General features: G+C 41.1%; 1 protein-coding gene across 1 annotated transcript in view; it reads left to right on the top strand.

The window, feature by feature from the left end:
• The window catches only part of LOC308121803 (rho guanine nucleotide exchange factor TIAM1-like), a 52,550-nt gene that overhangs the window by 30,778 nt on the left and 8,139 nt on the right, over positions 1 to 13,633 (top strand). The window contains exons 12-17 of the mRNA XM_080483316.1: positions 149 to 319; positions 1,281 to 1,385; positions 2,395 to 2,476; positions 2,741 to 2,827; positions 5,268 to 5,480; positions 6,568 to 6,701. Coding sequence (XP_080339442.1) covers positions 149 to 319; positions 1,281 to 1,385; positions 2,395 to 2,476; positions 2,741 to 2,827; positions 5,268 to 5,480; positions 6,568 to 6,701 — 792 coding nt within the window. The remainder of the gene's footprint in view (positions 1 to 148; positions 320 to 1,280; positions 1,386 to 2,394; positions 2,477 to 2,740; positions 2,828 to 5,267; positions 5,481 to 6,567; positions 6,702 to 13,633) is intronic.

Below are 13,633 nucleotides of genomic sequence, written 5' to 3'. Positions count from 1 at the left end.
TGGCAAATTGTTTTCATGGGTGCATCCTTTTCAGGAGCACAGGTGTTTCCATGGTTATCTAAATTTTCTTCGAACTATATGTTGTTTTAATGATGCAAGGTGGCTGCTCAGAGATCTATAAATCCTTTTCTATATGTTGTATTTTCAGAAGGAGAGAGAAGGCTCCGTGAAAAGTGCCACTCAGCAAAATGTAGACAGTGACATTTGGGTTCCTGAATACCTGAAGCCCTCCTGGGTGTGTCTACCAAATAACCAGCCAGTCCTGGCCATCATACAGCCCGGTGAGACAGCGCTGGAAGTCCTGAGCACCGTCTGCAAGGTGGGAAATTACTGATAACGCAGCCAACTTCAGATTAAAAGGCAATTATTAGCCTTAAAGCTGCTCCTGTAAGTTGATTTGTTACAGTACATTTTGTAATGAGGACTGTACTCACAGACCAAATATGATTTTCAACAATCTATTTGATGTTTTGTTTACTGATTTATTGTGATTGTTAATAAAACTGCTAATATTGCAAATATTTTTTTTAACATCTTTGTCAAATACATGAGTAGTTACATAAAAATAATAAAATCTTACTTTTTTATTGTTTGTTCACACTAAAGACAGGAAAACATGTAAACAAGTTATTTTTTTTGTTTTTTTTAAGAAGTTGTTGTTAAACAACATGGATCATGAGAAGCAGGTAATGAGAGGTTCATATGCAAATCTGAAAACATGTGAGAGCCAACATATTCTCCTGCTTTTTGGAAGGAAAGACGCTACTGTGGATATCATGTGTGATACTGACAGTGCCACAAAATATTTTCATACTTTACATTACAGACTGTCAATACACAGTATTGCAAATTGGCTTTGCACATCATCTCTCGTACATATTTGGTTCCAGCCAAAGATACATTTACAGTAGTGATGGCTAATGATACGTCTCCATTCCACTTAGGGATCTGCTGAAGCACATGTGTAGAGCAGGGCATTTCTGTAGATGTATGCCACGAGCATGTCACAGGGAATTGGAGCATCTAATTCATAGTGCTGTGTGTGACATACATGGAGATATGCATAGAATAGTAAATGATTGAGCTCATATATATGCGAGTCCTTCGGTCAGGCGATCCTGTGAGTTATAGACTGTGATGAAGGGAATATTTTATTGTTTTTACCCAGTTTGAGTATTTCTACAAACATAGAGGGAGCACAAGATAAGTAAGATCACAGATGTAAAGATGCTTGTTTCATTTTTTTTAATCAAGTTTTCATAATTTCTCTTTGCCTCCAGACACATAACATCGATCCTTCCTGCCATTACCTGCGATTGAAAGTGTGTGTTGAAAATCAAACTCTCTTCTACGTACCCAAATTTGAAGAGGACATTTCTGATCTGGTGAGAAATTCATTTTGACACTATAACATATGACTTTGGGAGGAAGATTATTGGTGTGAACCAGCTTATCAAACAAAGTCATGAATTGTGTCGCTCAGTGTTTTCAGTTCTTTTAATGTTGCCGTCTCAGCAGGTCCCATTTGGATTTTGGGTCCTAACCTTATTATTAATTAATATTTGTTTCTTTATCGGCAGATAGAGGTGCAAGCTAGTGCATGTTTTATGACTTGGTTGCTGTTTTGATTTTTAATGCATACAAAAATTCCCTAGTTGCAAACGACGCACTGCTGCATATGCTATAAATTATGTAAAATAGTATTCTGAGTGCATTGTGAACGCTACTCGTATGAGCGTTTGTGTGTGTGTGTGTGTGTGTGTGTGTGTGTGTGTGTGTGTGTGTGTGTGTGTGTGTGTGTGTGTGTGTGTGTGTGCCTTTGGACTTTTCTCATTATTCATATAAACAATCATACTAATTGAAAAAAGAAAAAAAGCACTCACCCTTACATTATTCAACCGGTGTGAACTGCAAAATGAATTCTCTTTGAGACTGTGCTTTGTAGGTGATACACTGAAATCTTTCTCACAGCAGAATCATTGTATAACTCGCTCTTTTCCTCAAGAGCACTTTTATCTTCCTGCTTTGATCAGTGACTCATTTCACCCTGTTTCATCCTCCAGTCTATGATATTACATTATTATGTCTTCTCAGTGCAGGCTATTATACACTGCAGACTTGTGTTCCTGTCTGTGGCTTCATACACAGCTGTGTCTCTGGTCTTGTCCGCTGTAAGGTCAAAGCTTTTTCTGAGCACCCACTCACTTCACAGACTCGACCTGGATTCTGACCCTACAGCCTTCACATCCAATTGCGCCGCTAAGTAGCCAGAATTAAACATGAGACGATTTCTTCTTTATCAAGAGTGATGGCAGGACCTTGACCTCATCCATCCAACAACATTGCTCCTCTTCCATTGTCTTGCCCATTAAATATATGTTTTTGTGTTTATAGCTCTACAAAGAGATCGAGATTTGCCCCAAAGCCACCAAGGTGATCTTGTTTGACAAAACCGAGTCCAGCGCCATTGGATATGGTATGCCTGTCTCCCACAATAGCCCTAATTTCTCTGGCACACTCTTAAATTCTGTATCAAATTGATTTTGTAATGGACTTTACTGAGTCATGCTTTGTTAATGACTAAGAGGGGGCGACCCTGTGTGAGTCTGTGTGGTATTAAGAGGATTTAATCGCTGTGTAGTTTTGCTGCAGTAGTGCAGACTGTCAAAGAGATATTTTAAGGAGGACAAGAAAAAATGAAGGATTGAATCTCGGTGTGTCTAATTATCTTTCTCTGTAGGGTTTTCTGTGGCAGTCATAGATGAGGAGGGCGTACAACAGCTCCATATTACTGAAGTGAAAGGAGGAGGACTGGCTTCAGCGAAAGGTACAGATTTCTTTTTAATTAACAAAGAAAGTGTGTGTGTGTGTGTGTGTGTGTGTGTGTGTGTGTGTGTGTGTGTGTGTGTGTGTGTGTGTGTGTGTGTGTGTGTGTGTGTGTGTGTGTGTGTGTGTGTGTTGCAAACTATTTATGTCCTTAGAGCTTATATTCCGGAAACAGGAGACCAAAAAAACAAAGAAAACAAAACTACGGTAGTATGAGTACTGTGTCTGACGGTGAGTGCAGTAACAACAGAGGTTATATAAAGTGTGTGTGAATTGTGAGTGCATATTTCTCACTTAAAATGACATTATAGCCTCAGTACCAAAACACCTGAAGCATGCCTGGTTTGACGTGACATCTTGTCAGTGACGCTTTATGTGACTGCAGAGCAATAACCACTGAGCCTTCAGACTGTCGCTGAATTTATTTGTTTGGTTATAAAGTGTGGTGGCTCATGACAAGTGAAAGATGACAAGGAATGAAAAGAATGTGCACATCCTGTCACGAAAGGTGTAGTCAAACGAAGGACTGAAACCTGCAGACTCATAACAACAATGCAGTATTTTATAGGTATTTATTAAGAATATATTTAGTTTCCATCAAAGCAAATGTAAAAAAATTGCCAAGTCTCTTGTTTATCCTTCAAATTTGCTCACCAGATAATGTCTTTGTTAATTCTGAAAGCATAATGCTCTTACTTTGACCCATCAATTCACCCATCCATTCATCTTTTATTTCCACTTCATCTAGAGTAGGGTCATCCGGCGTCTGCTGAAGCCTCTCCCTGCTAACAGTAAGGGACATGGAGGGACACCCAAGACATTTAGCCTATTCCATAAGAAAAGAAAAAGCTGCAAGCGCCAACAGATCTGTGGATATGGTGCCTTCCTTTCCTTCTTGAGCGAAAAAATCTGAATGTCTTTGTCCCCTTTGAGGAGCTGGGCCCTGGGATCAACCCCCCATTTACTGCCTCCTATCTTTTAACCACGGCAGGAAGACCTAATGGGGTTGAGAGACACAAGGCCGCGGTGTAGATACAACAATAATGTATAGAAAATAACATGCCCCAGGGTCAGTCCAAGGTTACTCAAGTGTGAGATTGTGCCCTCCAGTGCATTAGTAATCTAAAAACTGCTAGCTTAGCAGCCTGCCAGCAGCCAGGGGACACAGCTGTACACACTATCCGTCTCTATAGGCCAGCAGAGATGGAAAAGGCTTGTGGCATCCAGATAGCACAATTGGTCTTTTTGCCATATTAGAATGTTCTTTGCTGAATCACGGCATTAAGTGTGTCAGACACTGCTGCAGCCAGCCTGCATGCACGCTGTGATGAGCCAGTCTGTGCACGCCTGTGATTTGTTAAAGAATGAGGAGAATGAATGGGAAATGAAAGAGATCTCGCTTCAGTTTCTGCAGGGTATTACACAGAAACCAGGCCAACACTGGACAAGGAGCCCCAAAGGGTTTTTTTTTTGTCTCTCACTGTAATTCCTGTCCCTTTTCCTCCCCCCCACAGAGACACACAGAGTAGTGTATGGCCAGAGGGGTCCTCTCTCTCCGTCCAATAAAGGCTTCGCTACAGCTGACATTTCACATCTCAGACAACTAGGTCATAACTTACGGCTAAATGTGTGCATTGTACATCTATATATATGAAACTGTGCACACGCATGTGTGTGTGTGTGTGTGTGTGTGTGTGTGTGTGTGTGTGTGTGTGTCTTTGGCATTCAGCAATTTATTAAAGTCACTTCACAGCTTCTGATGTCTCTATCACAATCAGGGTTTAATAAATTGATGTTAAAGGAAAAGCACATTAATGTCTTCACAGGACTTAAGACCCTTTGTGTTACTCACTGTTCGAGCCCTTAAACAGCTGTCACAGCCAATCAGGTTCATCTGTGAGCCTGGCTGCTAACTGGTCGGCTTATTGAGTGCTGATTCTCAATTAATGCAGCCTGGCACAGGTGGCTGAGGGGAGGGGTCACATGAGAAGGACTGATGTGAGTGAGGAGTCTGCAGTTTGGTTCACTGATATGTAACCATAAAGAGCGTATACATCCTGATAGAACATGAATAGACAGGCTTTGCACACTCCCTCTGAAATCCATCCAGTCTTGTTAGATCAGTGCTTGCCTCCAGCGAGCATGCAGGATGTATTCATAATGTACGAGAACACATTAGAGTCCCAACATGTCTGATGAGTTACCAAGCTGCTGTTGTGATGTATGCTGCAGAAGTTTTGTTTGTTTAGATCATTTGTGCACATTAGCACTATTGAGTCGGTGATTCACAGGGAAAAATATGTTGGATGCTGTCTTGTTTGTGTTATACATTCGGCATATTCCATTGTTCTTCTGCAAACATTATTATACCTCTTAAGGACAAGCTGTTTCTCAACACCTCATGGGAGAAGTTTCACTTTTGTTTTTCTGTTTGTTGTCAGGATTGAAAGTTGGGGATGAGATTCTGTTACTCAATGGTAAACCTGCATCTGCTCTTCAAATGGATGATATGAGGACTGCATTTGTCAACCAATCGCTGACCTTGAGCCTGAGCACGCTGCCCCAACTGGATCCTCTATTGCTTTGCTCCGTTCCACCCCGGCGGGCTGATGGCGACCAGGACCACACCACAGACATATTCTCTCAGAGCCAAGGTAAGGCCTCCAGAGCTGTGGATATGTTGAATTGTTGGTGGTATTGTTTGTGACCAAAGCAATGAATACTACAATACAAGGTGATGACATGCCGTGTCCTCTCGGAAAACATAATGAGATATTTTGAGTTGTCAATGGCCTTTAAAAAAAAATCTGAGCATCCCAATAAGACATGCTTTGGATGAATTGACCTGGCTAAGAGCAACCAGTGCACGCTCTGTTATGTAACAGGTGTTTCTATCGATCAGCTCAAAATCAATCAGACTACTCTGTTGATATTTCTCATTTCTTGGCTGCTGAAATCTTTTTAATGTTTTTGTCCGACATAATTTTTCTTCTTTCATGATCACGCGTTTGCTCAACCCTCAACTTTGTGAGCTGACAGAAAGCAATACTATGGAGAGTTGAGTGTTCTTTTTCTAAACAGCGGGTGAATAGTTTGAGCTGCTAATTATGCTCGGATGCTTTCTGATAGTTAACCTGCAGGCAGCCCGCAGCCTTCCTCTGACCTGCTCTTTCTATGTGTGCAAGGGCACAATTTGTATTCCTTATGAACTGGAGCTCGCAACACACAGGCTGACAAGCTGGCATTGTTTATACAGGGACTCTGAACAGTATGAATATTAATAAGAATCCTTCAGCGGTGTGGGACTGTCATTGTAGAGGATATGCCATATGCAGAGGGTCAGACTGAAAGTAAGATAATTTTGTAGCCAGATGGAGGTTAGAGATGATGTCATGCTGAAGAGGAGATGGGTGTACACAAGTTATTCAAAAGAGGACACTTTTAATTGGACATTTCTCCTGCATATAGATTGAAAATAAAGTGACTGTAGAACCATACTCCATTAGAGATGTGGTTTTACTGCTCAAAAAGACGATGCTCTGAAATTAGATTTATTGTCACGGAGGGTGAGAGAAGCAGCGTTCACGGGGAGCAGAAATGCTGATTTGCCGATTGCTCCGACTGTGCATGAATCCAGAAAGTCAAAAACAGAATCAAAGGAGTTGGAGGCTTGTGGATTTTACAAAGAGGCTCAACCTGACCGCCACACATCAAACAATATCTGTTTGTCTCTGTTTGTAGAGGACATCCTGGATGAGGCGTCTGGTTTGACACTGGAGAGTCCGGATGAAAGTCTGGAGGAGAGACATCACCGGACCCTGCAGAGTCCTGGAGACAATCAGGAAGAAAAAACCTTCGCAGCAGCTGGACAGAAGGTAGACAAACCTCTGATGTGGATACGCACTCAGATAAACACACACAAAGATGAAGAAGATCACAGGATCAACAGTCTGGTTGTGCAAATGATGAACTTCTATTTGTTGCATTGTCATCTCTTTGCCTGATGGGGTCAGCAGCGAACTTCAACACTTTGTTTTATTAAAAGATGACCACTATATTTGATCACTTTAACATACGATTTGTATTTTCCAGATTCCAGTTAATCTGCAAAGTTTCAACAGATTAATATTGAAGTGATTTAACTTGCCTATATTCTCATAAAAAACCAGATTTATTATTTAGTTCTGTCTCCATTTTTAATTAAAGACAGCTATGTGTTCAGTAGCAAACCTTTTGTCTGTGTACAGTATGTATTGGGTGTGTGTGTGTGTTTGTGTACATGTGCGGTCAGGAGCACGGAGATGGAGACAGGCAGGTGAGAGAGTGAGTGAGCGAGCGAGCGAGCGAGCGAGCGGCATTACTTTCTAATTAAGATTATGTCTGGTCTGATCAGGGTCGGTACAGTGATCACTGGGAGAGGCCGAGTGCCATCCTCGCTCAGTTGGACACGGTTGTCGCTTCCATTACCACGGCAAACTCTGATAGCTGTAACCACCGGAAACATTTTTTTCGTGGTACCTCAGTTGATGGCGTAGATGTGAGCTAAGGATGAGGATAGGGACAAGGCAGCGCTGTGTTCTCTCTTGTATATGTGTCAGTGAGCTTCTCTCTTCAGAGAGCACTAAGGGGTGAGGTCAGAGCCGGCTCCAGTCTAGACGGGGTCCTCTCGGACAGCCGTGGTTCTTTGACTCCAATGTGTCATCGGTGGTTGGAAGCAAAGTATGAGAAGATGAGAGAAAAAGCGACAGAGCGGGCCATCAGGAAGAGAAGGAAGGCCTGCTCCGGTTTCATTTGGTGCACTCGAAGATTCGGTTGGTTGTGAAACTTGACAAAACCCTTCGAATGTTGGAAAAGTTCGGAAATGACATTTAAAGGCCTTCGCTATTTTCAGCCTAATGTGTCAGTACATGCTGTGAGAAATCAATTCAGATCTGCTCAAACAAGTGAAACAGGAGAAAGCACAAAAAGCAGCATGCGATCTTTATGTAACACTTTCTGAAGTGTGTGGTTTTAATTGTTGTGGTTAAGATTTTATGAAGAGGTTTTATATGTTTGGATCACAAGTGAAACAACGAGCTCTCCAAAAATGAAAAAAAAAAACTCCTATTGAAACAAATATTTGGGTTAAAACTAAAGTTTATTATAAAACTGGTTCACACAGGAAAATGGCACAAGTCATGTGGTAGGGGATTGGGAAGTCATTTCCATGTTGAACGGGGAAAATCATCTCTATATTGTCTGCTCTATATTGTCGGTTCTTTTTCAAGGATCAAGAAAAGACGTTATGACCAAACCCTTAAGGATGCATCACGAGGTGCAAACCTCCAGTTAAAAACATACAAAAAAGTTCAGAAACAAATTTTTACAGACTCATAAAAATGACCTGTTAAAATAATGGAGAGAAAGTAATGGCTTTGTTACTCAACTCTCACAATCTCTGATGTCAAATTTCATGGATTTAACTTGTGGAGCTGCTAATTTATGTGATACACTGAAGATGTTTGCTTCCATTCATCAAAATCCATCTGAAGTCATTGTACAGCTTTTGCCATTCATGAGGACAGTGATGCTGAAACTTTGACCTGATGCAAACATTCCCTTTTAAGGGTAAAGAGGTGGTCTGCAGATTAGCGTCCATCGGTCTTAGCATTGATAAACACCTCTTGTTCCACTTTCTATAAAAGAAATTATGAGAAAAGAAATTGTAAATCAACAGTGTAATGAATCTATTGGAGGCGATGATCTTCATCTCACCTTTCAGTTTACCCCCCCTCCCCCACCCGCTCCAGTCTAATGTGTGCCATCTTGAATCATGTCTTAATTTACATCTTCTGCTCGTGTTTTCCCTGCTACTTGATTTATTACCACATATTTGGGGTCAAACAATAGTGACCACGTCTTGTCAGACATGACAGCTCTTCTATTCATTTTCTCCCCGTCTGTCCCCTGTGATCATCCCGTCTCCTTATCCGTCGTGATTGTGTTTTGAATGCCCTTCCTTTCCTCCTGTCCTTCCAGTTTCCTTCAGATCTCCAGTCCCTTTTTCCACCCTCCTCCTGACTAACCCCCCGCTGTTCATCTTCATAAACAACACAAGGCTGTTTTCTGGTTCTCGAACAGCTTGTTCCCTTTGCTCTCCAGCAGGATGCGAGACCCGACCTCAGCCTGAAGACTTGGATACTTCCTTTCTAAACAGCGATTATCCAAACTCCACAATTCATGGGAACTACCAGCGTCGTATCATTGTGCTCATTTGACAAGTTTTTGTTGTCTCTTTTGTTACTCCGCTCCCCTCATTGGAAAACCTTCTTAGTGCTGACGATTTTGTCTTACCTCATTTCACTCACTGCCTGCAATCGCATGGTGGCAGAAGAGTGAGGAAAAAGAGGCAAAGTGGGACAATTTTAATTATCCCCACATTCTAATTACTTCATTCTCCACAGTGTTTCACATCATTTAGTGGAGATAAATGAGTGTCTAGCTAGCCGGAGGAAATGGGGAGTGTTCATTATTTTAGACAAAGCTCAGACCCACCTCCCCAAAATGATAAACCAACAGGAGAATAAAACAGCAATTGCCTGGGATAATGGCAATAATAGAGATGACGATGATTGCCAGTGTTCTCCAAGGTGTCGCCCGATTTACTGACAAGTGCTGGTTTTGATTTACAAATGTCTATCAGTGAGGCTCAGGGGCATTTGAAATGGAAAATACATTATTCAGTGTTTGGAAGGTGGGGCAGTGTTCACTGGAGTTTATTTTTGATTAAGTCCTCACGCTGTATGTCGTGCTTATTTATTCTGTTTGTAATTTCGTTGCCAACTAATATAACATCTATATGTTGTATATACGAAACTGCTTTTCAGTTAATTGTCCTTTCATTTCCAAGTCCTGTCCCTTTATAGAGCACTCATTAATATCGAGATTTCAACCCCAGAGGGTAATTGAAGGGCAATTCAAGACTTTGAAGACAGACTGAGCAAACACTCTAATGTGCAATTTATTTATAATAAAGTCTGCTGATGAGAATTACATTTACAATTACAAGTCCTGCGTTTCAAAATTATCTAAATTGGAAACATTTGTTTATGAAAAGATGGAGCTGCAGACTTTTGAATAAGCCCAATATATATGACTCATGGGAAGTATTGTGAATATCTTAACAAGTGGACATGTTTTCATTTGCACTACTTGTAGGTGCATGATGCACATGTCCAAACGTGTTTTTTTTTAGGAATATCTTACATATTACATTTCAAGGTTCATTCACTGTCCTCCAATCAATCCTTTGTCAAATGTGACTGCAATTTTAGAGTTCTTCCACTAGAGGGAGTCCTTTGGTGACTCTTGACGCCTGCAATAATAACATTCACAAATGTGCACACAAGCACAATTCACTATTTTAAGTGCTTATTAGAATATTTCAGTACTCAATTACTTATTTGTTAAACATCTAAACCAGTTCATGTGCAAACTTCCTTCCTCCTGCTCCCTCCACTCACTTCATCCTTCTAACTTTAAGCTTGAGGAACAAGTTCGCCGACTACAAATCCTCTGCTTTAAAGTTTAAACATTCTCGCAAAAATCTGTGAAGACTTGTGTCATCACATAATCACCCTTTCACTTCAGATTAAATGATTAAAGTCTCTCCTTGTATATCCCATCATTCCGTGTGGGGATTACTGGATTTGCATGTTTTTTTTTCTTTTTTCTTTTTTCTGATTTCAAATGAAACTGAACTTTAAGACACATCCTCCCTTCCCTTCCACTCCTTTGCCCACCCTCCATTCACTGTCATTGACAAGTACATGCCTGTTCAGTTTGTCAACACAACTAAAGGACAGGAGTGCCTTCTCTTGCAATTACTTCACATGTGTTTTTAACCTTCACGTGTGAATCATTTCTGCATGCCACAGTTTGTTACATAAGTGCATATTAATGTGTGCGATGTGTTTCTGTGGGCCAAGTATGTGGATATATGTAATCTCCCTTTATCCCGCTTCTCACTGACTGTGCGTGGTTTAGTTTGATGGGTGTGAGAGCAGGTTTGTGCTTGCCTGCATGCTCCTCCCTCGTGTTGTACTTTTTCTCTCATTCTTCTCTCTGGAGCGTTGATCTCGGATGTTGTACATTTAGTGAAAGGCTAAAAACTTGTCTATGGGGTCAGGAAGTACTTGCGGTGGACTGACTAGACAAAAGGTATTGATGCTCTATTTATTTTCCAGCTCCACCTCTTCATATTTTTGTTAAGGAATTGTTTTTGTGTCCGACGTTATAATTCTCTATGTTGCATGTGTGTCAGTGATTGTACATATCAGTGTTTTTCCCCTCACCGAACTGTTAAAGTACTCTAAAAGGGTATTTTTGATCAAGTTAAGTTTGGTCTGCATCATTGTAGGCCTCACTCACATTTAACAGTATCTAGTGTAAAATGTAAAGCTTTTACTACAGGTGTTTCAAAGTTGTGGAACATTTAAAAATGCAGACATTCATATCTGTGGCAATATAATCCCCAACCTTCCCATATATAGTCATCAGCTGCTGCTTTTGTTCCTTATCTAGACTCTCGAGTTTGCACATCATTCACAATTAAGGCTAGGTTGTACTCTGAGAAGTATTGAGCAACACTTGTTTCCCAGAAGTGACAACTGTTCAGCAGGTGTGGTCCTGCAAGCCGCACCTTGATGTAGAATTAATTTCTTAAATTGCCTGTAGGTAAACATCCAGTGCATCAGGTTGTTATTCTCTCGGTCCTCAGTGTTGCTGCTGCCATTAAGATTTAGTTTTTCAAACACGAGGTTGAGGTCAAATGCCTGATCTTTACTGTTTAATTAATGGTGCTGATATCCATCTCAAATATATGTCTTACTAAGCGGGTGATGAAGGAGGGACTGAGTGAGAGTGAGTGATAGAGAGGGCAGACGTCTGTTGTCTTTTCCTGTTGTGCTCACCACCCACTGCTTCGTCACCTCCCATTCCCTCCTCCCTCCTCTTTCTTCCATCTCTCGTGAGGATGTGATGTTTGATCTTATTATTTAATGTTGTATCCCACACTGCCATACTGCTGGCACCGCTACTCGCCAGCACCTGGACAGAAGAGCACGAGACGGGGAAAAAGAACAGCGCAGAGAAGGAGGAGTGTGTGGAAACAGGGAGCAGGCAGAAGCAGGGGATTTTCAAAGAGAAAGTGATTGGATAGACTCTGCAGGATAAAGATGACAGGAGAGGTCTGTTGTTCATAGCAATCTGTTATGTTCAGTCTGTGTAATGACCTATTTGTTAATCTGCAGTGATAATTTCACCAGGAGCAGCGTTTTGCACAGCCGAGTGAGAGTTGAACAGCAGCTGTTTACTTTTCCACTTGGAATCAGTTTGTCTTGGACAAGTTCAACATCCATACGATCTGCACTGCCGCGTATATCGTGGGGGGAAAAAAACCAAACAAACAACTTTTTTGCACCGAGTGTTGTGGAGGAATTGAGGTCACCTGGATGCCAAATGAACACCTGACAGTTTATTGAAACCTGTTGGACCAGCCAGGATGTCTGGGTTTAGGAGGAGCAGGAATTCCAAACCTCCGACCGAATCCGTCTATGATGTATTGCAGCTGGTGAGCCGTACAGTCTGATGTGCGAGCGAGTGCATGTGTGTTGTGGATTTGATTCTGCAAGGGTCAGCGATTATGTCATGGTACGGTACCAGCATCACTAAGCTCTTGCTTTTCTTCAGTTAACAGGGGAACAACCTATTATGATGTATATGTTTTTTGTAACATCATTGTCTCATCAACTGAATGCTCTGATTTCACCTAATATTGTAATATTTACTGGAATGAAAACAAGCTGCATCATTCCCAGTTATAGTAAGTCGGTTAGGACTCAGTGTACAGACATTGTTGATGATAAACCTTTACTTCACATCACAAAATCAATCATTGCAATCTTGTCATTTTCTTTTTGTTTTCATGATTAATTGGACAGCGAATTTGTGGTGGTTCAACCTGTTTTGTTTGCCATCCCTTGTTACTGCTCCATCTGGCTGTCCTAAATTTGATCTGGCTTTAAGGGGAAGACTTTGCCCATAAGTGTCAACACTGGCAGCCACATTTCTGTAGTTGTTTGTGTGTATAAATGCAGCAACAATATTACTTCCTTAATCACTGTTTCTGATTGTCTGTTTTCTCTCAATACTCAAGACAATAATGAGTTTATAGGCACAATTTAAAAGTCTGTAACATATAATGTGTGTGTGAGAGAGTTTACACATCAGCTCAGTGGGAGATTTTCTGCAGTGCAGATATTTGTTTGGGTGTTCATGACAGTCCTGTGCCAAGCGATGCTTACAATGCAGTTTAATGCTGGGGAAATACTTATGTATCATCATTTATTTTACTTGAATGAAGAACTGATGGTTTATCGCGTGATAAATGTTGTAGATTTCTCCTCAAATGAGTGACATTTCGAAACCATGGAGGGAGATTGCATGGGCAATATTTCAGAGTGCTGTGTGCGTGTTTGTGTGTGTGAGTCTCTAGCAGTTTTGCAAAACGGGTTTGAATACCACAATGGAAAATTGTATTTGTCAGCAGTTCAAGAGGAGACAAGCCATGGAATCAGCAAAGACAAGCCACTTCTCAGCTGACCAACTGTGTGAAATTCAGCAAGTAGACGTGTCTGAGCAGGTGCGGCGTGTTATCACAGATTACACTTGATGGACACTTTTACTGGTCTCACACTGATGAGGGATATTTGTGTTAGGCACACTTGCACAATTACTTATTAAAGCAGTTTTGATGACTGTTTGGCTC

This window comes from Lipophrys pholis (genome assembly GCF_963383615.2).
Source record: "Lipophrys pholis genome assembly, chromosome: 16".
Classification (NCBI taxonomy): Eukaryota; Metazoa; Chordata; class Actinopteri; order Blenniiformes; family Blenniidae; genus Lipophrys; species Lipophrys pholis.
This window is presented reverse-complemented; position numbering and strand designations above follow the sequence as displayed.